General features: G+C 50.1%; 10 protein-coding genes across 10 annotated transcripts; 4 read left to right on the forward strand and 6 right to left on the reverse strand.

Annotated features, from left to right (window-relative positions):
• Positions 1 to 332: 332 nt before the first annotated feature.
• N7473_002944 (uncharacterized protein) lies at positions 333 to 926 on the reverse strand (the record flags this gene model as incomplete). The annotated part of the gene is made up of 1 exon (XM_057148884.1): positions 333 to 926. One exon carries the CDS (start codon positions 924 to 926, stop codon positions 333 to 335), a length of 594 nt encoding a protein of 197 aa, XP_057012538.1.
• Positions 927 to 1,710: 784 nt separating this feature from the next.
• N7473_002945 (putative dynamin GTPase) lies at positions 1,711 to 4,308 on the forward strand (the record flags this gene model as incomplete). The annotated part of the gene is made up of 3 exons (XM_057148885.1): positions 1,711 to 3,846; positions 3,909 to 4,041; positions 4,097 to 4,308. The coding sequence occupies 3 exons, from the start codon at positions 1,711 to 1,713 to the stop codon at positions 4,306 to 4,308; spliced, it is 2,481 nt and encodes an 826-aa protein (XP_057012539.1).
• Positions 4,309 to 5,461: 1,153 nt separating this feature from the next.
• Positions 5,462 to 6,980, forward strand: N7473_002946 (mannose-1-phosphate guanylyltransferase; the record flags this gene model as incomplete). Its single annotated transcript, XM_057148886.1, has 4 exons — positions 5,462 to 5,521; positions 5,579 to 5,635; positions 5,719 to 6,891; positions 6,954 to 6,980. The coding sequence occupies 4 exons, from the start codon at positions 5,462 to 5,464 to the stop codon at positions 6,978 to 6,980; spliced, it is 1,317 nt and encodes a 438-aa protein (XP_057012540.1).
• A 432-nt stretch (positions 6,981 to 7,412) lies between these two features.
• N7473_002947 (uncharacterized protein) lies at positions 7,413 to 8,155 on the reverse strand (the record flags this gene model as incomplete). The annotated part of the gene is made up of 2 exons (XM_057148887.1): positions 7,413 to 7,925; positions 7,991 to 8,155. The coding sequence occupies 2 exons, from the start codon at positions 8,153 to 8,155 to the stop codon at positions 7,413 to 7,415; spliced, it is 678 nt and encodes a 225-aa protein (XP_057012541.1).
• A 1,657-nt stretch (positions 8,156 to 9,812) lies between these two features.
• N7473_002948 (GTPase domain-containing protein) lies at positions 9,813 to 13,950 on the reverse strand. The gene is made up of 14 exons (XM_057148888.1): positions 13,065 to 13,950; positions 12,959 to 13,011; positions 12,410 to 12,900; positions 12,304 to 12,359; positions 12,069 to 12,247; positions 11,843 to 12,015; positions 11,766 to 11,792; positions 11,332 to 11,707; positions 11,175 to 11,259; positions 11,048 to 11,112; positions 10,786 to 10,990; positions 10,601 to 10,718; positions 10,454 to 10,548; positions 9,813 to 10,369 (listed from the first exon to the last, which is right to left on the reverse strand). Exons 1-14 carry the CDS (start codon positions 13,897 to 13,899, stop codon positions 10,053 to 10,055), a joined length of 3,075 nt encoding a protein of 1,024 aa, XP_057012542.1. The 5' UTR covers positions 13,900 to 13,950; the 3' UTR covers positions 9,813 to 10,052.
• Positions 13,951 to 14,677: 727 nt separating this feature from the next.
• N7473_002949 (alpha/beta hydrolase family protein) lies at positions 14,678 to 15,715 on the reverse strand (the record flags this gene model as incomplete). Its single annotated transcript, XM_057148889.1, has 1 exon — positions 14,678 to 15,715. The coding sequence occupies one exon, from the start codon at positions 15,713 to 15,715 to the stop codon at positions 14,678 to 14,680; it is 1,038 nt and encodes a 345-aa protein (XP_057012543.1).
• A 1,059-nt stretch (positions 15,716 to 16,774) lies between these two features.
• On the forward strand, positions 16,775 to 18,049 carry N7473_002950 (uncharacterized protein). The gene is made up of 3 exons (XM_057148890.1): positions 16,775 to 17,025; positions 17,099 to 17,440; positions 17,521 to 18,049. Exons 1-3 carry the CDS (start codon positions 17,010 to 17,012, stop codon positions 17,796 to 17,798), a joined length of 636 nt encoding a protein of 211 aa, XP_057012544.1. The 5' UTR covers positions 16,775 to 17,009; the 3' UTR covers positions 17,799 to 18,049.
• Positions 18,050 to 18,132: 83 nt separating this feature from the next.
• On the reverse strand, positions 18,133 to 20,983 carry N7473_002951 (Ataxin-10 homo-association domain-containing protein; the record flags this gene model as incomplete). The annotated part of the gene is made up of 2 exons (XM_057148891.1): positions 18,133 to 20,749; positions 20,811 to 20,983. 2 exons carry the CDS (start codon positions 20,981 to 20,983, stop codon positions 18,133 to 18,135), a joined length of 2,790 nt encoding a protein of 929 aa, XP_057012545.1.
• A 395-nt stretch (positions 20,984 to 21,378) lies between these two features.
• On the reverse strand, positions 21,379 to 22,706 carry N7473_002952 (DHHC family palmitoyltransferase; the record flags this gene model as incomplete). Its single annotated transcript, XM_057148892.1, has 3 exons — positions 21,379 to 22,362; positions 22,417 to 22,570; positions 22,618 to 22,706. The coding sequence occupies 3 exons, from the start codon at positions 22,704 to 22,706 to the stop codon at positions 21,379 to 21,381; spliced, it is 1,227 nt and encodes a 408-aa protein (XP_057012546.1).
• Positions 22,707 to 23,218: 512 nt separating this feature from the next.
• N7473_002953 (putative transcription factor Rap1) lies at positions 23,219 to 24,763 on the forward strand (the record flags this gene model as incomplete). Its single annotated transcript, XM_057148893.1, has 4 exons — positions 23,219 to 23,299; positions 23,353 to 23,444; positions 23,504 to 23,744; positions 23,804 to 24,763. The coding sequence occupies 4 exons, from the start codon at positions 23,219 to 23,221 to the stop codon at positions 24,761 to 24,763; spliced, it is 1,374 nt and encodes a 457-aa protein (XP_057012547.1).
• Between the last annotated feature and the right edge of the window lie 243 nt (positions 24,764 to 25,006).

Genomic DNA, 25,006 nt, shown 5'->3' on the forward strand with positions numbered 1-25,006 from the left:
TCGTGATTTGTCAAAGACTACAAAAATACAACCCTGTGGGTGAAGGGAACTTTTTCTTATTCATGCGCCTAAAGCCTATCCGGAGATCATGGTGCACGAATCAAGAAGGGGTCTTGTAAGCGAAAATGCGACACTAGGTGAGGAGAGGGTCAAATTATACGTCCCTAGTTTTATCTCCTGGGTCAGCGAGCGCAGAACCCTACGCAAGCAATTTCCCGGGATTGTCAATCTGAATAATGCACTTCATTCTTGGCGGGAGTACCAGAGCTAGTTCACCCAAGAGAGTGCAGAACAGCACCTAGATCCCGTCGACCAGAGCACACACAAAACAATCAATCAATAGAAATGTCGGAGTAGTCGGTTGACGGGGGTCTCTTCGTGTAGTCTGTGATCTCCGGGACAGAGGACCCTAGCTGCAAGCGTTCATCCGCAAGCTTGATTGCCTCGTCCATGAACATTCGGATACTGAACTTGTCCGCGAGAAGAACAGTATCCTGGAGCTTCTGGATAGCCTGTATAATCCATCTGACCCCAGTCTGCTTGTGGTAGGTATCGTTCTGAAGAATTGGAATCGACTCTAAAAAGGACTGGATAAGCGAGTAGGTGATGTCGTTAGGGAGCTTCCCTATCATGATCTTTTTAACCATAGTCGAGGAGTTGGTCGGGTCGACGTGCGGCTTCTGACGATACCGCCACTCGCGGTTAGGGTTGGAATCGAATCGGAGAAAGGAGTCCGGCTCGGGGACATTGGTAACATCGTATGCAAAGCAGTCGCCGCCCATTGAGACCTTAGGAGAGATGACAATCGCCCAGTTATAGGCCCCATAGCCCATCTTCTTTCGATTGCGTGGGAGGGATAAGTCGTCACGGTGGTGTAGCGTGATATAGACCCGGCGTTTATTCTTGGTAGTTTTGTCGAAGATCATGATTGTCAATTGGAGCGTACCGCCGATGAATTGATCCTATCTGCATGTTAGCTCGTCGAAGTGAGTTAGTGAATACCAGACTAACTTGATTCAATAGATGGAGAGGAATACTGAGAGTTCGAGTGAGAGGAGAGGAGAATGAAACAAGCGAAGAGGAGAAAGACCGAATGAAGCATCCCCTTCTGATCTCCAGGGATTTTCCATAAAGCCCGGCCGTCGGTATCTTCCTTGATTACCCTCGACCTCGCCAAGTTTTCTTTTTTTCTTCGACCTCTTCACCCTCTTCAACCTTCTTACCCCCTTCAACCTTCGTACCCTCTTTTCAACCTTCTAACCCTCCCCATCTCAACCATCGCCCACCCCCATCAACCATCTTCCAACCTCCGAACGTTCTATCAAACTATCATCAAATTTTCTCCTTCCCCATCACTGGGAGCTGTGATTCTTTCAAATATCGCACCTAGAGCCAGCGGGGGGTGCGGAGAGTCCTGAAAGCTCACCTCATATCTCGATCCTCATCCAACTCAACCCTCACCTTCAACCTCGTTCCCCCTTCTTCTTCTTTTCTTCCACACGCCCGCTCTTCCACACGCCCGCTCTCTACATACACCTTCTCCCTTGTCTCTCATCACCACATAACCTCGTCAAGTGTGTGCGTGGTCACTTTTGTTCGAGCATTTTTTGAGCCTTCGTGGGAACTTGCAAGAACATGGATCAAGACATGACCCCCCGACGCATAATATCTGGTGGTCATTCACTGTCGGCGAAACCAAAGGAAGAGAAAATGGCCCCTCCCTCCGCACAGATGGATTACGAAAAATCCTGGCTGGGAAATAGCCTCTTCGTGGAGGGGCCATCGACCATCGATGGTTCCCCTCAAGTGACAAACGGCTTCGATGTCATGACGTTCGACATGACTGACCTGGTCAGAAAAATTCAGGAACTGAGTCACCTGGGTATCGAGGACAATAAAATTGCCCTCCCCAAGATCTGTGTGGTCGGTGACCAAAGTACTGGCAAGAGCTCTCTCATCGAGGGTATTTCCGAAATCCAGGTTCCTCGCAGTGCAGGCACCTGCACTCGTTGCCCTATGGAAATCAACCTCTCGGAAAGCAAACCTGGGGAGGCATGGAAGTGTGTTGTGTACCTCTCCCGCAGATACTGGTATGATCCTTCTAAGCAGATGCGGGCTGTTCCACGAAAGGCTCAGTCGCTGGGACCCTGGGTTCCTATCGGTGGGCGAGATGAAGAGGTCTTCATCACTCTGACTAACAAGTCAGAAGTTGAAAATGCGATCAAGTGGGCGCAGATTGCCATCTTGAACCCCAACAGCGATTCTGAAATCTACATTCCCGGGAAGAACCAACGATCCGCTGATACAACCGCTGTGAAGTTCTCGCCGAACGTTGTGCGTCTGGACATTTCCGCCCCTGGATTCCCGGCCTTGTCATTCTATGATCTACCGGGCGTTATCAGTCAGCCCGAGCATGATGACGAAACATATCTTGTCGGCCTTGTCGAGAACCTCGTGAAGCACTATGTCTCGCAAGAGAACTGTATTGTGCTATTGACTTTAACTATGACTGACGATGCCACCAACTCGAGTGCCGCAAGGCTGATCCGGGACATCAAGTCAGCAAAGGAGCGCACTCTGGGTGTCCTGACCAAGCCCGATCGTATCTCTGAAATGGAATCCTTCGATCAATGGAAGGAAATACTTGCGGGAGAAAAGTTCAAACTTGGCCATGGATATTTTGTTGTACGAAACAACCAAGATCCTAAGGTAGATCACGCGAAGGCCCGGATGGAAGAAGACGTGTTCTTCTCAGACCCATTCTGGGTGGGAATGATGTCTCAATATCGGGACCGCTTCGGAGTTCGGCGCCTGCAGACGGCTTTATCTGCCATATTGATGGACCAGATTCAAAAATGCCTGCCATCCATCATCGCGAAAATCAACGAGAAGGCATCTCGGATTGATGCGGAGCTTGCGACTCTCCCCGATCCACCTACGGAGAATTATCAGCGGATTCTGATCGAGAAGGTCACTAAGCTTGGTATGAAGTTCCGTGGAGTTTTCGACGGGGGTTCTGGCTATGGAAAATCAAGCAACATGCTCCCAAAGTTCTGGAATCGTCTCGCGATGGACTTCCAGAAGTCATTGGCAGTAACAAAGCCGACATTGATCACGGTTACTGCCTTCGACGTTGAAATAAAGCCGGAGAGAATGGATGGTGACTACGATGCGATGGCCATTCAAACGCCACCACGCTTCAAGCGTAAAGCGCCTGGCACAGATTCCAGACCTCCAGATGTACAAACTCACGCCAACGTGGTCACCATTCCAGAGTCTATCTACTTGACAAAGGATGTCTTCGACAAGTGGAATGGAGCCAGCCGAAGGTTCACCTTGAGTGAAATTCGAGATATGAAAGAAGAGTCGCACCGGGCTGGGATCCCGAACCAGATTGACCCCAGCGCGATCGAGGCCCTTAATCGCGCAAGCGTTAAGCACTGGGATGGCCTAACCAGTACTTTTGTGGTTGCAACCTGCAACCTCGTGATGAGGGTACTGGGCATGAACCTAGATGAGGAGATTGCTCAGTATCACCAAACTGGCCTCTACCGGGAACTTCGTCGCGTGATCAATGAGTTTGTCACACAGCTTCGGACGGAGTTCTTGGATGATGCCATGGCACATTACCAGATCGAGCATCAGAAGCCATTCACAATGGCTCAGTCGCTTCACAAGGAAGCACAGAAGACTGCTCTTCGGGGATTGATCAATGGGCGAAACCGTTCACGCGCGAAAACCTTCCTTCGAGGCGCCGGATATGACCCGGACGACGAAACGAATATTTCCAAGACAATTGAGAAACTCATTCCCGACGGGTATTCCCAGGAGATTGAGATGATGGCGGTCAGTCAGCAAATTCTCGGTTTGGCATTCGTGTTTTCTTGCTAACAGATTTAATGTACCAGAGTTCACGGGCATATTACGAGATTGCGAGCTCCCGTTTTCTTGATGTAATTTGTCAGTCGGCTCACGCTAAGGTGTTCTCGAAATGCCGTGATGAGTTGATCCATGTGATCAATGCCGAGTTGAATGCCAATTGTGAGTTTGACACACCCACTGCTGGATTAATAGCTTGATCTGACAGTGTATTTAGCCGTCGAGAGGTGCATGGAACTGATGGCTGAAGACCCCGAGCGGCAACGGCGTCGATGCACCCTCATCAGTGAGCGAGCCAAGCTGAGCAAGGCTCAGGAATGGATCAATTCCATCCACCACAAGGACGGAGATGAAGACATGACGACCACGGATAACACTGTGGCAGATGGCTTTTCGCCAATGGATGACTGGGTGGATGAGTGTGTCTAAACGGTCCCCTGTTGAGCTTGTGATTCCGTGTGTTGGAATTGTGAAAGTCTGACGATTATCACCATGTTCTTTGACGGATTTGTCGGTGTTCACCATCTTTGACTGTCAATTTTGTGGAGATTACTGTCGTGTTGAGATATGTTGTTGAAATCTAGTGGAGTTAGAGAAAAATGAAAAGAAAAAAAATGACAAGCCCTTTAAATCCCACAAAATGCACTCATTGTAGAAGTGAAGGTTTACCCAGTAATTTTATCATTTTCCGTACAAGGTAGCGCATGTTGATGATGCCCATTTCGCAAGACCAACTGCTCATCTCGAGAAATACACTAGGAATGGCGTCTCGTAACAAATTGTCAACAAGGAGCCGAGGAGCTGGACATGCCGGGAACATCGCGATCTTCAATACTCTCGAGGCCCGGGAGGGCTAATTCCAGCTCTAACAGCCTCGGTTTTTACTCTTTGAAGATTATGCGAAAGACTTGAACTAATAAAAACTACCTAGATAGCGGCCAAGGCCGGCTCTTAGGTATCTCCAGGCTATGATTGAACCAATCCATGACCCGGGCTCTAAGTTCCTTGCCAATCTATACCCTGGTATATATTTCTCCCAGCTAACCGCTTAGGTCTTGGATCTGGTAAGCCTACTAACCTTGTTGCGCAGGTACAGGGTCTATTCACTTACTCCAAACTATGCAGAAGAACCTGACGGTGGTCATATCCCACTACCTGCTGCATTTGTCAATTTATAGGTCCCGAACCCGATGAGGTAGGCTATTTGTTTGGTGTGGAGACACCAGAGAACCACTACATTTTTGTAGAGATCGACAGGCCCAAGCGAGTGATACCAGGAGCTCTTTAAGCATCGAAGGTCAAACATACTACTGCTCAGATGATGGAAAAATTCTAGCAAAGTTTGAGAAGAACTGAAATCGGCAGATTTTCCCGAGTGTAGTAGTTAGGTTTTCCCCTGAAGCGGATCTACATCAATGGATCCCACGTTCCCACGTTCTCGATTCCACGTCAGGTGAGCCCCTCCCCACCGCAAGCGTCGTCTTGGCGTCCGGAGCTCGAGACTCGGATTTCGGCCACCTTTGTATCTTTCTCAAGTTTATTCTCCTTTGCAACCCCCTATTCCTCTCTCACACAGTTCATCATGCTCCAAGTACCAGTGCGGGGAGATCCCAACCAGTCCTCTACCAAGGCTGTCATCTTGGTAAGTGACGCAATGATCCTCTGGACTGGATTGTACACAAACTGACCAGATCAACAGGTTGGAGGGCCTTCTAGAGGTACTCGTTTCCGTCCATTGTCGCTCGATGTTCCCAAGGTACGTATACTCCTTCGATCCAATGGCTATGCGAAACAACAGACGTGAAGAAAAATCAGTCTAACCGGTCTGCCCCGCATTAGCCCCTGTTTGAAGTCGCCGGTCACCCCATCATCAATCACTGCCTGAAGGCGGTCGCCAAGGTTAACGATGTGCGCGAGGTCATTTTGATCGGATACTACGATGAGACTGTCTTCCGGGACTTTATCAAGGATGCATCCAAGGAGTTCCCCCAGTTCCGCATCCAGTACCTGCGGGAGTACACAGCGTTGGGCACTGCAGGTGGATTGTACCACTTCCGTGATGCGATCCTCAAGGGTAAGCCTGAGCGCCTGCTCGTGCTGAACGCTGATGTCTGCTGCTCGTTCCCTCTTGTCGAGATGCTGCGCCTGTTCGAGGAGAAGGACGCAGAGGCTGTCATTTTGGGTACTCGGGTAACGAACGAGGCTGCCTCCAACTTTGGTTGCATTGTCTCCGATTCCCACACCAAGCGAGTGCTGCATTACGTCGAGAAGCCCGAGTCCCACATCTCCAACCTCATCAACTGCGGTGTCTATCTTTTCGCCACCGAGTGCATTTTCCCCGCTATCCGCAGCGCCATCAAGCGCCGCACCACCCGCCCTCGTCTCCTCTCATACCCCTCCTCCGATAACCTCGAGTCCTCCTTTGTCGCCGGAGACGACGAAGACGGTGAAAAGAGCGAAGTCCTCCGCCTCGAGCAGGATATCCTCTCCGATCTCGCCGACAGCAACCGCTTCTTCGTCCACGAAACCAAGGACTTCTGGCGCCAGATCAAGACTGCTGGCTCTGCTGTCCCTGCCAACGCCCTTTACCTCCAGAAGGCCTTCCAGGCCCAGTCCGAGGAGCTCACCCCTCCCTCCGCTACCATCGTGCCCCCAGTCTACATCCACCCCACTGCTACCGTCGACCCCACCGCCAAGCTTGGCCCGAACGTCTCAATTGGCGCCCGCGTGGTGATCGGTGCTGGTGCCCGTATCAAGGACTCTATTGTCCTGGAGGACTCTGAGATTCGCCACGATGCTTGTGTGATGCACTCCATTATCGGCTGGAGCAGTCGTGTTGGTGCCTGGGCTCGTGTCGAGGGTACTCCTATCCCCGTTGGCAGCCACTCCACCAGCATCATCAAGCAGGGCGTCAAGGTGCAGAGCATTACTATTCTCGGCAAGGAGTGCGGCGTTGGTGACGAGGTCCGCGTGCAGAACTGTGTCTGCTTGCCGTACAAGGAGCTCAAGCGGGTAAGCCAGCCATCCCTGAAGGTCATCCTGATCATTTACTAACATACTCCTTTCTTCTCTAGGACGTCGCCAACGAGGTCATCATGTAAACGCCCGCGAATTGGATCTCTGAATTATTTGCTTCAAAAATACCACACTCATCTTGTCAATATCGAGCGTCATAATGTTGTCTTTGCCATTGTCTGGTTATTGTCTGGTTATTGTTTTCTTTCTTTCTACCCCGTCTTTCCCATCGCTAGAATGATGCTATGCGCATGTCAGAGTCGTTAGAGAAAGGGATCTAGACTATCTACCGGCCTCAAACACCCCTTTCATATCATGTCATCCGAAGAAATAGCTCAAGTAACGCCGCCATGCCCATGCAGTCAATGACAAAAATCAATTTGAACGAGCCACATGTATCACACGCATCCAAGGACGTGCAATACCGAAGCCATCATAACAAGTCGCCTGCCAAACAGGATCGTAAAGGAGAGACCCCAACTCAATGGACTCAAACCAACAAATCCACCTCAATCCCATCAACGATAAGCCGCAGGATCATACCCCGTCTGCTCAGCCGGATGCTGATACCCGTGTCCCTGTCCAGCAAATCTAACCCGATTCCCACCCTTCCTCCCCCCATCACCCCCATCATCTCTCCTCTCCACCAACTTCACATCCCACGGATCCTCCCCGACCGCAGCCGAACTCGCCATAGGATTATACTCTCCCAGCCTCGTCTGCCTCTTCCGTACAACAACATCCAACCAAATCGCCGCGATATAACTGACAACCCCGAGGATCGTGAACGCGAAGAGAGCCTTGTAGGTGCGGCAGACTGTCAAAGCGGTGGTGGTGGCCCAGTACTGCGTTGTGCATTTTGTGAGGATCGTGCCGGACATGCTGTAGGAGAGGAGGGCGAGGGAGAGTGCCCAGAGGATTAGGTGGGTGGTGTTGAGGAGGAGGGAGAGTTTTGTGGAGAGGCCGCAGGCGCAGTTGCAGAGGCTGGTTAGGAGGGTTGAGAGGAGGGATAGGAGGGAGGTTATCAGGAGCTGTGAGTTGAGTTAGTTTTTGAATTGTGATGGGGGGATTGGGGATGGTGGGTTGGGGGACGTACGACTAGGAATGCGAAGGGGAGTTTATAGCCATCGGCGTGGAGATGGTAGATGAATACGGCGAGGATGATTGCGACCACGATCGAAGAGAGAAAGGTCACGAAGCGAATGCCGTGGAATGGCAGGGTTGGATAGTCCGATGGTTTTACGGAAGCTCGCGACCGCATTGTGTGGTCTGTCTGTGTGAATGCTTAAGATGTTGTAACTGGCAGAGGATGGGGGTGTGGAAGAATGGAAATTATATGAACAAAGTAGACTCCGTAAACTTTCCTCTTTGCCGGGGAGACGAAGGAGGCTGTAAAGTGTAAACAACCGCGCTATTCGGATCGGCGCTCCACTTGACACGTTGGGGGGCTGCGTCATTACCGCTATTTTTATCGATTGTGGCACGTTGATTGTTTTTTATGGTTGATCGTTGCGCGGCACCGAGTTTGGTGTGGCGGTGTTTCATGTAGAGTTTCTGCACAAGTGATATATTGGTTCTGGATTCTGAAGGTCTACCTTTAGCTTGGTGAGATTGTTTTGTATTTGAAGGTTTTTATTATATGTAGCTGGCTATGTTGAGGTTTGGGCTCTTTTTACGTTCCCAGCGATATTGGCGAAATAGATTGGATTGCAATTTAACGAAGCACTCAACTGTACTATTTCGTTCATTGAAAGACCACACTGCCCAGAAGTCTCATTTACTGGTTGTGCCCTAATTTACTGTAATTGAACAAAGTATCAATGATCAATGCTTCCAGGGACCACTGTAACTACCGAAGCTAGGCTTGGCGTTGACGGGACTACCCGCACCCCGAAAAAGGCAATATCAATACATCGCCAGCAATGTCCTCAGTATCAATAGAGTATAAAACCCCTTGTTGAAGGCAGAAAACAATCAAAATGCGATGAAGGCAGAAATCCAAAAGATTGAAGTTTGCACCATTCGAGCCCACGCCGTTACGATACACACAGTACCAGCCCAATGTCACTCCCATGACCGTCGCCAGAAAGTGTACCTTCCCAAAATGGCAAACCTCCATCCCCATGTCCCAGACCTCCCCATCACAACGACAACCACCTCAACTTCAACCTCCAATAACCACCCCCGACAAGAAACTTCAACCTCCAATAACCACCCCCGACAAGAATTTTTTTTTTTTAAAAAAAAAAAAACCGTGGGAAGCTGATAGCGAGGTGTCTTTGGACCGGACACTCAAGGTTACACGGTTCTCCAGACATGGACACTTGCATTACTTGCTGGAAATGTGGAAAACAGGGTCACCGAAGCGAAATCTGCGAAAACGCTCCATTGCCCATCGAAGAACAAAACGGAATCCGTGGAGTTGATATCACCCAGAGGGCAGCTCGCAATCTATTAGTAGACGCAATCTACCCCTCTCACAAACCTTGGTTTAGGAACGAGAGGCCGCTACGAACTCAGTTTATAACCCAGTGTCGAGGCAAGGGTACCGCAAGCCCTCTGTGAAGCTCACCGTTTGCATGGTCACTTTGCATTGCGGATCACCTTGTGTCGACTGATGGGAAACAGGTCGCCGCTGGCAACAAAGCCAAGGATACTTATTCTCCCAAGGGATTACAAACTTCTCTTGTCCCGGAATCTAACTTTTCATGCCCCAAAGAAGCTGAAAGAAGTCTAAGACAAGCAATCTCAGCCATGCCCCGACAGATTGTGGCAGAAAAGACGATCAGCAAAACAGTCGTCAACGCATCGAGCATACAGAACAAAGTTGCTGCTGGCGAGTGTGAGAAAGCAAGTGATAATTGTGAAAAGGGAAAACTTGTCAATCTTGCCTTCTCCATCAAGGAAGAGAAACATGGCTACAGAGCTATCAACTATCTAACCAGAAACTGTCTCCACCCTGCATCAGGAAGGAGACTTGATCTACAAAACAGAACAAGTCGACGGAAAATCATATCTTCTGCACGAACTACCAGGAAACAACGGGAAAACACATTCTGCAAGAGGAGCAAGGAAGAAACGGAAAAGCACAGGATCGAGGCATCTCGGCGCTGGGTCTGGAGGAAAACCCCAAGGAGAGGAAAGCTCATCAGCTTGGTTTAGCTTCCCTCTGCGTTCGCAGCTTCAGTTGCATGATACAAAACGCGTTTCAAAGTTCCAAGTCTCGCCTCAAACTCGCGCACCAATCCCGGGGCTTTCTCTACCTCCGAAACCTCTCCAGCAGGGACCACCACAGCGCGCAGGTCTCGTGCAATCATTTCAATCTGTTCCTGTAGCTTCTCTCTAAGAGTGGCAAAGGCCTCGTCCAAAGCCGCGTGGTACAAAGATTGCACTGATTGTGCATACTTTCTGTACAGTTGCATATTGGATAGGTGGCTGTGCATAATATCCCTGCGCCTTCGAGCGCTTCCGGTTCCTAAGTTGGGGCCATCGTAATTAGAACTTGGATTTTTGGTAAAGGCATGTGTTGTATGTCAGTCTAAGGGGGTTGGTCAAGTACCTGATTCTCGATTGCAGCGATTGTACGCATCCCGCATTAAGTCGGCGATCAAAGAACTGTTGTTGTGGCCATTGAGGGTGTGGTCTCTTATGAATCTGGAACAGTGTTAGTGAGTCGGACACATAAAATCCATTTTCATAAACTTACTCTGTGCTTTGAATTATATGGGTGATGGCTTCAGTGAAAATATGCTTGATACACCTTTTTCTATAGTCCAAAACAAAGAGAAGGTTTCCAATCGCTTGAGGGGCAACTTCAAAATGTTCTGGAGAGTGTAATATGTTAGAGCGGCACGTAAAGACAGGTCCGTAACTTGATCAGAAAAAGCCTACCGGAAAGTGTATACGTAATGTCTCCAAAAGACACAGAGATATCATTCCTCTGAGCCATGATCCAGGTTTCTATTGCATCCCACCGGTAACCTAACACCGCCCGCGCTTCTTCCATCAGTTCGTCATTCCAGCAGCGCGAGCCCGCGGCTTGGGTTGTGTGAGTGCCATTCTGTCGACAGAACGCGGCATAAGTAGTGAAATGCAACTAGGAAAGAATATTCGTGTCAGTGTGGGGTTGATGAAAGTGATCGGTTGTACTTACTATTTCCCATAATTGACTCACTTCGACAAACCTTCTTTTTAGATCGCCCAGAAAATAACTGTCTTCTGTTCTCCTTATATGATTAGGTCAATTAGTTATGGCGCAGGGAAGACCGAAATTTACTCACGAAGCTGGTGCATGACTTGGGTGTCGAATTTAGAGTGGACATCATTCTGGATACGAGCGAGTCGACCATGGCTCGAAGTAAAGCCCTATCCATAATTAGAATGCCATTGTCCCTTAAAGACTCCGACTTGAAGGACGGGGAATTCTAGATAATATACCTCACGGAGATCCCCTTCCAACTGCTCCAGCACGCTCCGAAGCTTACGGGCCTTCTCAGAAGTCACAGAGTCACGGCCCGTCAGTGTCCACTGTTCGATCGAACGCAAAAGAGCAGGCACTTGATCCCTGATGAAAACAAGGGCGGACTTCATTCTAGCCTCTGCAGGAACTGATCGGCAATAGGAACGAAGCTCGCGAACACCACTGAGATTCCTATACTCGTCTGCTAGCCTGTGTGGAGGGTTGCCGTAGAGCTCATTGCCCACGCAGAATATTTTGATGTCCTTGCCTCGGTGCTCTTGCTTGTTATGGATTGCCCTTGTAAGATCCTTTTCGGTCGAGTCGTTCTTATCATTCATGATATACGCCTGTCGCCTAGTTCCAATGTTAGTTGAAATGAATGGGTCTCTTTTGACTGATAGGTCAAACATACTCGTAGCGAAGCTGTTGTATCTTGTCTCTGTAAAGTAGTCAGCGAGCTGTTGATCAAGTTTCTATCTGCTAGCTTACTCTATTGTGGATTCCAAAACAGCAAGCTTTGCTTTCTCTGTGCCCTGTGCTCTTTGCCTTTGACGTCCGATACGATTTGCTTCGGTTTCAAGTTTCTTAATTGCTGCGTTCATCTTCTTCACATGGCCAGCGAAATGACCAGTACCGCGAGCAGACTCCTCCGGCGAAATTTCCTGTTGATATAAGTTAGAACAATTCCAGTTTTACCCAAGTAGGAGTGGAATACATCTGCTCTTGTGCAAACGATTCGTATGCGCTTAGTAGTTCCGCACTTCTTAATAGTTTCGTAGATGGATTCATTCGAGACGCATCGAAGGATCCCGGCCACAATGAACACTTCATCGCAGGTGCTGGCAAGATACCTTTCCGTGGCTCGTACTCTGGCATGATTCGTGTCTCGCAGTCCTATCATATATTAGGACAACTCAATTCAAGTATTTAAATCGCAGGAAGCGTATTACCTGGTAAGTCGGCAAGCACCAGACCAGTCTTCAAGATAGGCAACTCCAAGAATACCCTGCAGGCTTATTAGAATAAGGACATCTCAGCGAAAGCAGGTTCACAAACCGGATTAGCTTAATAAAAGGCCATAAAGCAGGCGCATTTCTGTCTCCCGAGTCACTCGTCAACCTGTCCAATTCATCTTTACAATTTTCCAAGTCACCCGCGACGACGGAGTATTGTAGTGAACTTGACCCTCCAGGTCGGAACGTCAACCGATCCATAGCCAACTCCTTTAACTCTTGACGGATCTCGAGTTCCGCCTCAGGACGCGAGAGATACTCAATAGTCAAGTCTGACCGATTGCGAAAAATTGCCTGGAGGGTCTCGTGAGACCTCCTGCCTATGATTTCATACTGTTCCCAATTCTCCTCTGCAATAAGACTCCGGTCTGTCTGGATTGTCGCTCGTCGGATGCTTTGCAGAAGCTCTTCGAGAAGATCATTGACTTCGTCTTCATTCATGAAATCGGCTTCTATGGTGTAGGGACAGGGGTGGTTATTATCCACACACCGATACTCCATAGGCACAGAAGTACATGCGGCTCCTGCGCCACTCTAGATCAAAATTATCAGAAAACGGTATCCTTCAGGATACAAAACCTGGAATTCATACCGAGCGAGCGAGGCCTCTCTGGTCTAGTATTGAGTTGATGACGGAGCTCTTGCCTGTACGATGGTTAGGCATGTCCACATCAGAAAGGAAATAAGAAAGCACAAACCTGCTCCAGTTTCGCCTATGAATCCCACAATGCGTGTTTCCTGGTCCTTAAACTCACTAAGCTTTTTCGTTTCTTGATAAATATGATGCAGCCTGGTTCCTGGGTCTCGAGCCAGCTCATAGCTGTAAATCTCGCGGGAAAGCCCCTGAAGCTTGAGTTTAAGGGTGTTCAGATTATTCTGAAGAGCTCGGTCGTCGATGGGGTCCGGGGAGGAGAATCCATCGTCGACGGGCTCTTCTTCAGCTTCGTCTTCATTCTCGTCTTCATCGTCATCTCCGTCTTCATCTTCGTTGTCATCTTGACCATCATCCTCACCCAGTATTGTCGCGTTTGAGTTTTCCATTTGCCCGAAAATATTTACACCTCTCCTCGCCGGCATTTCCCTGACGCTCCCTGTTTCCGTATGAGATGAGAGCGATTCAGTCTCCCGTGCCCTATTGCCAAAGATGCCGTTGGGATTCACAGTTGGAATAGACGAAACACGAGGCTCGCGCGTTATGTTGTGATCCATACTGCGATCTGGCATAATCCTGGGTCGGGAACTCAGATGCCTAGGCGCCATGTTCGGGTTTGTGGAGGGCCCTGTAACAGCGGCCAACCCAAATAAGCTCCGTCCGCTATTATTCCTCCCTCCAAAAGTGTAAATTGGAGTAGTTTGTGTACTATGCTGGGGAGAATCTGGCGATAGGGATCTGGACGAGATAGATGGTGGCGTCTGGCCTTGAGGGCGTGACCCAAAAGAACTGCTGCTCTGAGAGGGCGAAGGGGTAAAGACACTCTCAAACGAGGGACCTGGGGGGCTGGTGAAATTGAAATCAGGCGTGGAGTATCTCATCTTGTACACGATTCGATTCGCTTCAGTCTGAGTCGAAAATGGTTCATGAGCAGAACTAAGCATGGACGGGCCGGCCCGGGTTATAAGAAAACCTAGCCCTGTGATTCAAGAACGCTGGGGCGCAGCACTTGCTGTGGAGGGGTTGAACGGAGGTAGACATGCATACTAGTATCCAAAAGTGGAATGCTAGTCTGCCTTGTCATGCGCACTTGTTTCAATATAGTATAGTAGGCGCCAGTGCTAGCGGCGCTTAGCTATTGGTTCTCCAACACATGCTCTAGATAGCAGACATTCATATTTAGCGATAACGATAGCAACAGCAGCAATCTCAAAAGATCCTTCAGTTTCAGAACCTCTTCCGTTTCAAATACCGTGATCTTCCTGAACTTCCTTGGACAGACGGGGATCTCGGACCCCATTATGGCCCCCGCATGAGTAGGCCTGGTGGTATGCCAGCGTGCATCATGACCCCTGCCTAGTGCCCAATCAAGAACAATACACGATGGGGTTAACGCTAGATATGCATGGTATTTTAGTCTTCAAGGCATCACCGAAAACTGCCATCTATTTCTCTGCAAATATTCCCATCGTGCAAAACACCTTCAAAACGTGCCCGCCCCGTAGCCATAGTGTATCAAGACTCCGTTTCTATTATTAGGTCTTTCATATGAAAGCTAGTTACAAGGACATTGTATGGTCGCTAGAGCTGAGATTATCGAATACATGAAGCTTAAAGAGTTTCCTGGGTTCTCGCCGATGTCTATGTATCATTCACAGACTAGCTAGATTGGTATTGACCTGGAAGCTTATCCTCAACATATCCCAATCCAGGAAGCCCATCCAAGGCCGCAGATGCGGCAGACCAAGCGGAATCATCAGGGTACAGTGCACTGCGCAGATACGCCCAAGTCATACGCTGAACCATAGCCAGTCGTTCCGGGCTCTCATCATCAGCAGCCTCGCTAGTATCATAGCCCGAAACTCCACCAAGTCCATGCTTCCCACCCTTCACTGTGAGAAGCGACCCCGGGCCTTTACTGAAATAATATCCATCTGCATGGTACTCCGCGCCACGGGTGGTCAAGAACGGGAATCCATCACTGTCCCCGATAACGACGAGTGTGGGTGTTTTCATCTCTGCGTGGCTGTGATATTTCAGGTCGGTGTTTGCGGCAGCGGGACCCAGTCCATCTCCTCCGCGGCCGTCTCCGGGACTTGCGAGGAGGATACCTGCTTTGATGCGTGGTTCGAAGAGGTCTTCGTATGTTTCATGGGTAGGGTCGTTTCCTCGAGCACCCATGAGCCGGCTTGCGGTATGACCACCGGCAGAATGGCCAACGACGGCAATGCGAGAATGGTCAAGACGTCCTTGGATCTGGGGGAAGAGTGCCTCGATCTGATCAAGCTCGTCGAGAATGAGCTTCATGTCAATCACGCGAGTCCGCAGGAACCAAGGAGCTTCCGGGTACTCATCGGGGCTGAGGCTAAGCGCCCGAGAACTGAGATGCGTGGGTTGGATGACTGCGAAGCCATGAGAAGCCCAGAAGTGGGCAATCGGGGCGTAGCCGTTGAGAGAGGAGAGATTGTTGGATGAGCCTTGACCGTGTGAGAGCAGGATAATTGGGATATTTTTTCCAGTTGCCGGTGCAGAGACACGCATATGCAAGTCCATGATGCGATCTGGAGCTGGAAGCACCACCGGGCTCATGGAGATGACGGGAGTCGCATCGTTAATGGGAAGCTTCGCAGATTCTCCGATCAATGCATGATCCCCGAGGTTGGGAAGGCGTTTGGAGATATTCTGAGCATTAGACATGGTGGTGAATCTTGGGTTGATTTCGAAGGATGTTCGTCTAGGCAGATGTATTCTCGGAGTGTTTGAGGATGTAGAGATAAATTTAGTTGAGAAGGGACTCAAGCTAGTATTTATACATGCTGATGAATATTACTTCAAGCTTTATGTCCGATACTAATACTGTTAAACCCGCACAAGGACCAAGGAGGTGTAGGGCTGTCGAGCAGCGGGTATAACAGATTTTCCAAAAGCCGATATATTGGGGGCGGGGAAGTATTGGGGGTGAGATGAGAAGTAATCACTGGATTCAAGAGAGTGGAGAATATCAATCTCCATTCGTATATCTCGTAAAGAGCTAGCGGAATGTAGAGAAGTCAGAAGAACAAGCTCGATTTGAAGTTGTTCGGAGTTAAAGGTTTACCAATCGGCGGCGGCTTTAGGGTTTTGGCACGGCAGTTGGAAGTAAAGAATCCCACAGCTAAACTCTTAGGTTACATACTGATTTCCTTCAGCTTTAGCCTTTTCTGCTACCTAGCTTATGCCTGAAGAACGTGTAAGACTGCTTTCAAATCAACGACTTTGTGGAAGTATGTTTCGAGTTGCTGTTTGTGAGAAAATGCATGGGTATTTCATCCGAAGGCAGTAGTCGTGTACAATTACGGTAACCTTTTTTCAGAAGAACCTTACAGACCTCGTCCATGGGAGGTAGATTGATTGGTATTAGTCTTCATGTGAGAGTATGGGGGCCACAACAGAAACAGAATGCCGAGCCGGATAAAGCTTCAGCTCAGGCTTGTGGGTGGTGTTTTATATACCTTGTTGCAATTAAAATGTTGCACGTAGAGGACGAATAACTCTATAGGAATTCGAGCACATAAACCTACCTCTGGCCTTGAATAAGCAGAGAATAAGCAGAGAATCGAAAACAGTCAAGCATGATAGAGTACCAGGTACTTCACCAGATAAACTGTTAAGAAGCTTCGCGTGATGACGCCCGCACGGCCCAATCAAATTCCCCGCGCCGCGTTATCGCTCTGCTGCCTCCGATCGACTCTGCAGCTACTTCAATCCCACTCCAATCTCCAACTTTCACTTCCTCCTCAATTGCCCACTGAATTGCGCAACTTCCTTCCAACCAATCTCTCACCAATCCTCCAGTGTGCAACCAAGCAAACAGCCGGGTGTCACACACACATACAGAGCCAAAGGGGATCTCCCCCTCACACCGTCTTCTCTCTCATCCTCTCTTCCATCCCTCCTCCTCTTCACCTCATCACCATCCCACCTCGGCCGAGCGCTCGAGGATCCTACAAAAATGTCGAACTACGAGAGTGAGTACTCCCCCGATTCAAATCTCCAAGTCCGAGCATGTCGCAACACATCAACTAACTCTGAGATTCACAGCGGAGCACAACACGACCGACCCGGCCCTCGACAACAACACCACTCGCCGCCGTCGTCCCGACATGTCCACTTTCTTCGCAACACTCGAAGAGATCACCCCAGCCCCCGATCACCGTCCCCATGCTGTCCCGGTCCCGGGAGATGTGAGCGCAGCTTTTTACTCGCTCGCAGAAGCCTTTGAGGTTATGCGCCGCCAGGCATCTGCTATGCTCTCCGAGACCGGGGCCAGCACGGATGGCGCCAGCAGTGATGATCTCCTGTCACAGATGATTCAGACTCTGCTTGCCGAAGCGGATACTCCTCCCCGCGAGGTCGAGGGAGTGAGCGACGAATTCTGCGATAGTAAGCGTGCCTTTTTGAGACTATTCGGTGTTTTAAACGGGGCGTGGGACATTGGCTAATTAATTGCGTCATGTAAACAGTGCTCGAACGTGTCCCCAAGGCATCCCTCGACCCCTCCCAAACCTGTCCCATTTGCAACAACCCGTTCCTCGAAGACGAGTATCCCCTTGTGGTCCAGCTTCCCTGCCACCCCACCCACCTATTCGACCTGGAATGCGTGCGCCCATGGCTCCGACTGCGGGGCACTTGCCCTCTCGACCGGGCTGACTTTGCTAAGCAGTTGCGGGAGAAGGCTGAGGAGCGCAGGAAGCTCGCGGAACAGGATGACGAGGAGGAATGGGATGGCATGTACGGTTGAATTGCCTCGGATGAAGAGGTGGATTTGGCCCGATCTGGCGTTTACGCATGCAATAATGATGCATTTTCACGAAGGGCGATGAGCGTTTTTATCTAACGCCTATGAAGGATACATACTTCAATGAATGCATGATGATACCCACCTCGGTATGACGGTCCCTAATTTAGTTCCGGAAGTACAGCTCTCTATCTTGCTACGCGGTGGAGAGGTTAAATTCAAGAAATGGATTTGTAGATTTCTCTAAACAGAGATCATTTTAGATGCTGTGCGCTATGCACTCATATCACGTTAAATAGCGTAGCAGCTTCAAATAGAAGAGCCATGAAAAGCCTCTTTAGGCCGTGGCATCCTTTGGTCGTATAGCAAGCTTGCCTGCCTGGTCAATCATGGCCTCATAACCGCTGCGTTCCAAAACACCACCGTCATCCTTGACCACCTCGCGGGCCTCGAGCTCCTCGACCAAGCGCTGATTTTCCCGATTGCCCTCCAGCAGGAACTTGAGGCACATAACAGCATGCTCCTTGATATAAGGGTTGTTGGAGTCGAAGGAGGTGCACATCAAGATAGCTTCCACGCCGCCATAGCGACGAATTTGTTCTTGGACATCAGGGCATTTCCAGACCAGCGACGAGAGGACCAGGACGACAAGCTTCTTCAGATTGCGCCACTCAAACTCGGACGGATCTTCGGTGATGGGAGGAGACTCGGGGCGGGAGTCGACGCTGCCGGCGTGGCTGTCGAGCGGGTCTGCTGGGTCGCTAGGATCGTAGGGGCGCTCGACGGCCACCGGTGTGGGCGACGGAGGCTTGGAGTGGTCATTAGGAGAGGCACTACGCGGTGGAGGGGGTGGGGGAGGCACCGAGCCGAAGGAGAGGGAACTCAGTTGACCCTTGGGAATACTGGCTTCCAACTCCTTAATAAGGGTGACCAAATCGTAGACAATCTCCCATTTCACCAGCAGATTCTTCCAGTCGTTGTTCTCGGTAAGCACGGCGAAGAACTCCAGGAATTGGTATACGCCCTCGTAAACGCGCTCCATGTCCCACAGGTTGAGGGGGAAATCCTCCGGCAAGGCGCGCTCGGCCCGAATTTGACCCTGGAGGTAAATCAGAGCACAGGTTTCCGGGATGATGTTGCCACGGAATATGGTGAATATATATCGGACTGTGAGGATGTCCACGCGGCTTAGAGGCGAGGGGGTCCGCGGGACGCTGCCCTGCATAGAGCCCGTCACAGATGCGGGAGAGTACTTTGCACGGAAAATGTGCGTCAGGATCTTGATAACCACGGCCTGAGCGGGAGAAATAATGTCCTTGGGTTGACCGAAATCGGAGTATGCGTGGGACATGAGACCATTACGGAGCACTGCCTCCATGATCTGGACCATCATCTTGAAGTAAAGCTCATCGTCCGGAAGATCCCAAGCAGCGATGAAGATGAGAAGCTCGCGGAGAAGATTCCGGCCAGTTTCCTGAGTGAGAAGAATATGGCACCTGAGGGCTTGCATGTTGCGCGAGCCATTTCGCTCACCACCCTTCAGTCCGAAACTGTCGACAATGCCTGCCTGGATGATCATAGGCAACGCTTCAATTTCGGCGGGGCCCAGAACAAGCGGGATATCGGTCAACAGGCCGCGTTGTTGATCGCCAGGGCGACCCCTATAGTCATCATCATCCTCGTCATCATCCACATCGCCACCATCATCACCCCGGTCGATATCTTCGTCATCCTCCTCTTCATCCTCGTCAACACTTCCATCCGCGTGGCCCTCCAGGCTATGCGCATCATCTTCGCCCACAGTCCCTGCGTCGCCATGATCGTAATCGGCGCCATCATCGCCGATTTGGGAAGCCTCTTGCAGCCGGGCCATCAGTTCATCCTTGGCCTCCTGCAGTGTCTCGGCGGCCGACTGAGATGATCGAGGCATACTGGTATCATCCTCCGTTACTGGCGCGTCTATAGAATAGTCGTTCACTTCGGGCAGATCAGCCCAGCACAGCCGTGGGAACCCAGCAGTCATGCTGCGATCGATTGTGAGGATCGTTTTCTTCTTGGTAGCCTCGTGCTCCTCCTCTTCAGGGAGAGCAGGCGGCAATTCGCGAGCCCTCTCCTGCAGGTCAGACCACCCATCAACCTTAGCTCCCAGGATAGAAGTTAACGCGGCCCGAATGTACTTGACCTGCTCGGGGTCTCGGCCCATCTCTTGTATGTCGGTCAAGTCTCGCCCCAGGATCTTTTCCATGTGGTCCTTGATATTCGCAAGAAGCAACATCGCAGCCTCCTCCTTGATGGTGGAGGGCTCGCGGGGGAACTTCGCAATAGTCTCTAAAAGCAGATCTTCGGCAGTCTGGTCATAGAGAGCGCGAATGGGAGGGTTGATGACCCGTTCTCCGATCTTCACAATCGGCGCAACTCCTTCGATGCGTGCCGTGGAGTCCAGAGCCTCCTTGGGTTGGATTATGTTCGTGTCGGCGGTCGAGTGGTAGCCAAATAGATCCAACCACAGCACCATTTTTCGATGTTCATTGTGCATGATGAAGTTGTGGAGGTATTGGAGACACGTTATAAGGAGTCGCTTGTACAGGTTTACCACTTTTTGCCAGCGCTCCTCGTTTCGTGGGTTTGTTTCGCCATCGAATCCCCTTGCCGTGACCCGCACACATGTATCGATCAGTGCCAGAATTCGCTGGTCGAAGCCCTTCTCAGCAGCCAGGTTCTGTGCTTTTTTGGTTGTCGCAAGTAGGTTGCGCGCAATGGTGCACAGGTCGTTGAGACGTTCGATATCCTTCACTAACGAGAAATAGTTGTATGCAATGAGGTTTGACGACGAATGTTCAAGTGCAGCTCTGGGGCTCTTCCATGCGAAAGACTGCGATTCAAGGACTGGAATCGCCTTGGTGAGTACATCCGTGAGTCCCGCCCAAATGTCAGGGGACATGCCGAGATTATGTCTTCAGGCGCAGAATATCAGCACACAAGAATTACCGTCATATCAGTAATATATTTTCCTACCTGACTTCGCTTTCCTGGTGTGTCTTGTACAGGATCTGCTTTCCAGCGGCGAGCATGTGTTCCAGACGCTTGTCGTCGATCATCCCGCGGGTCTCATAGTGGCTCAAGGTTCCTGCCAAAATGACTTTCAGCATAAGCTCCGCTGGAGTACACAGCGGCTTTTTGTCCGCCATGATGCGCGGCCAAAAGCTTGGTCCTTAGTGAAGTGTAAAGGGAAGAACTTGTGGACTCTCACAGTAGGATGAATTGAGAAATCGCGGCGGGCAGAATGAGGTTTTACGGACATTTCATTCACCGCCAACCACCACCGCCTACCATATATGGTCTTATACTCCTGCCGGGACAAACGTTTGAACTAAACTACTCGTCTAATCTCGAGGTTAATACTGCTGGTTTTGTCGCATATAGACCTTTTTACTTTGGGCTTATCCTCGGGGCCATGATGATCCCTTCAATTCGCCATGTTATGGGTAGTTGTGCACTGCGTGTCGGGCCAAAATATGTCTTCCGAGATTCTGAAAATTGGTCAACGAATACGCATGTCATTCCTATAATAGTTTATGAGAAGCTATGTATAGAACTTCTCTCGCACTGGCAGTCCTAGGGCATCCACCAGGTTTCTTCTAAATCCCATGTCATAGATGTTTTCCAGATCTCTTGTGTGGTGTAGTTCCACCCACTGCCGGTCAATCGGCCTGGACCGATTGGCATCACCACGGTATGTGACTCGGTTCGAGGCATCATCAAGAACATAGCCTTCCAACGGGGGTTGCCCATCTGTGACCAGGATCTGGTCACTTTGCACTGGCCACGGCTGGCCACTGAGATCCACATGTGGAGGGGCACATCGAATCTCACTTCGCTTGGCCTTGAAGACAAACCCATCTAGAACATCTTCCTTCCAGTCAGACCACTTGGCACTTTCATTGGTCGTCATACCAGCCCAGATGAGGTAGGTATGATAAGCCAAGAAAGCAACCGCCAACGGGGCTGTCATAAGCATCAGCAGTGTGACAGTTCCGATTTTGGGGTCCCTGGTGATCACAATAGACCAGACGTGGAGGTACATTGACCAACTCTTCATAGCTGCCTGTACATCCAGTGGAACGATCTCTCGCAATGTTTGCCAGAGAAGAGAGTACCCGAGCAAGGTACCGTAGATCAATAGTACAGACACGGCGAGAAGAAGCGATAAGAAGTACTTGTAATTGTTGGCCCCAACGCAGTTCATTAGCCACACGCAATGGTGGTCATGTCGAGAGACACAGGCCTTGCAAAAGCTGCAATGCTTACTGCGTGCAGGCTTGAGAAATTTGCACGTTGAACAGATATGTCCAGGGTGGAAGAGGACACGATCGTATGGGTATCGTTTCATCTCTTCTGCGTGGTTTTCCGAGGTGACGAATGATTTGGTCACCACGCACTTATAGAGAAGCACATATGGTAAGGTGACAACGCCAGGTACCCAAAAATGATGGGTACTGGACATCCGAGGCCATGCTGCCGGTAGGAAGAAAACCTCGCCTATGGCAAGCAAGCCAATAAAGAACAGCTGACATTGGTTAGATGAATGGTACTGGCAAACAGGATGATTGATAAGGCTTACAAGGACCAAGGGATGGTTCTCGCGCAAGATATAGCTGCCAGAGCGACTCCATGCTCTGACTAGTCTTCCGCCAAGCAGACGGGAGTCGATAAAGGCGATTCCATTGGGGAGGTAGACCCATAGCAGTCGATAGAGAAAGGCAATGGGGGTTTTCCTTGCTTGTGTCAATTATGCTCATGAAATATTCAAGAGAGGTCTCACCTGAATACTGGTAGTCGGCCGAAAAGTGCGATAAAAACGAAGGCCGAAATGCCCAAGATGACAAGAGCGACTGTTCGGAGAGTCCCCATGGTGGCATGTGGAGACTGAGCCCGTTGCCTTATCTGTTCTGCTCAATATTCACCTCAGTGGACTAGAAACAAACCCTCACGTAAAATATGCAATTTCCATTTTGTTAGTCCTCAGTCTCGCCTCCCTTGGAGTGTTGTTGTCTGGTCAGCGCTCGTGGCGGGCTTGTCATCAACACGGTCACGTGTCTTGGACTCTGCGAGACTACAAACGCGAACTTGCTATTTGCCTACGCTTTGACTAGGCTTGTCGGCTCAGTTCCTCGAGGGGCTTTCATCCGTCGTTGAGTTTTTTCTAGCCTTTGCATAGGATAATTTCATTCATAAGTCTCTCTTATTTGCGATCTGCGATTTGCGTCAGAACCACCTGCGAAACACGCAGACACGTGATAACGCGTCACACAAAGAGTGAGAGATCACCAAAAGCCCATTGCACCCGCTACAAAGACGAATGTTGTTACCTCGGCCATTCTCGCGTCTTTGCAGAATTACCGGCTCCAGGAGCAACAAGAAACATGTCCAACATATTTGCAGGGGGGAGATTCTTCTTATCCCGCGCTATCCCACAACGGACGCAACTAAAAGAAACGATTGAGGTTCGTCCCATTATAGAAAGACGCCAAGGCTTAAAATGCTAACATCCATCCAGAACCATGGCGGCAAGGTTGTCCTGCTGGAGAAAGATGCCGATATCATTCTGGTGGATCATTTGAGAAAATCCCAAACCCACCCTCCTAATGCGTATATTCGCCCCATCCGCCTTCATTTTCTGCCGAGTATCTTACTTACGTCCTCTGCAGGCTATCCTATCGGTATGTGGAGCAATCTGTTCGTCATGGAAAGTTGGAAGACCCTGCACCTCATCGGGTCGGTCCAGCAGCGCCGCGTCCGATGGGCGCATCCAACATTCCTACGAAGCGCACCAGGAGAAGCTACACCCTACAAGACGATCAGATCGTTTTTGACTGGCTGTATCCCTGGGAACAGTCAAAAGGCGCGCCAACACATGGCAACAGGATATACAAGGATCTAGCCGAGCGAGTATGTATTTCTTGGAACTGCATTAATACTACCCACGCTATACTCACTATGAATTACAGTTCCCACATCATACATGGCAATCATGGCGAACTCGATATCTGAAAAATCTACGCGGAAAGCCACGTCCAGGAGGAGGTGAACCAAGACCTGACCTCGTCTATGGGGGTGCTGAAGCAGTACCCAGAGCTGGACCACAATCGCAGGCTCCTGAATGGCCTGTCGAATCCCCAGTCCCAGCTGCGCCTCCTACACAACATCTACAACCTCAACAACCTGCATCAGGGCCCAGCAAACAGCCCAGTCCTCTGCCAAGTTCCAGTAGGAAACGTGGGCCACCTTCTGATTCCACCCGCTCCCCTGAAGGAACGAAGATAGCAAAGAGAAGGCTGGTAGAGGTGCCAGAAAAAGCTCCTTCTGCCACGCGAACCTCTCCTGATCAACCTCCGGATGCCGCTACACGGCCCCCCCAAACACCGCCTCGTGAACCACATTGTCCACGCCCAGACACATCCCCCTCTAATCTACAGCCTACCCGCCCTCAGCATCCATCAATACCTGCACAACCAACTATCCCTGAGCAAACAAATGAAATCCCTGAGAAAACCGTGGACCCCCTATTCCAACACCTGCCATTCTTCCCGTCAAGTTCAGAACCAGACACCGAAGACGACGAAGACGATGACGAAGATGAAGAGGACAGCGATCCAGACGACTACCCGGACATAAGCAGCTGGGTCAACGCACAAGCGGCGCGAGGCGCTGAGGTAGCAACCGTTCTGGACGCTCTACGCTATACGAGCATGGAACCTGTTCTAGCAAAGAAACTGCTCAAGATTCTAAAAGCTGGCGATCCGGTTCCTGAGAACATGCGTGGAGTATGGACGGAGGAGGACGATCGATGCGTGGAAAGTCAGGATGCCCGCGACGTTGAACGAGTGACTACAAAGCATGGCGATAGGCTCTTTCAAGCGCGGTGGGAGTACCTCGAAATGGCTCGAGAAAGGGGTTTGATTCAATAACAGTCTTCTCAAGAAATCACATGAGATTCATTATGCCTGCATATGGAATAACATCTTGAAAGCAAACCGAAAATTCTGAATTCCAAGAATACAGTAGACAACATCTTGCAAGTACCAAGAGCCTCGCACGCCCTAATGCCAATATTATGATTTCTTGGTCAAATCAGAGGAAAAAAAAACATCCATTGAGATTAAGTCGCCTATCCTACATTGGGAACCCCAGCTCAGAGATAAGAAAATAAA

The sequence above is a fragment of the Penicillium subrubescens genome (genome assembly GCF_028828155.1).
Source record: "Penicillium subrubescens strain IBT 31985 chromosome Unknown utg000002l_segment0_segment0, whole genome shotgun sequence".
Lineage (NCBI taxonomy): Eukaryota > Fungi > Ascomycota > Eurotiomycetes > Eurotiales > Aspergillaceae > Penicillium > Penicillium subrubescens.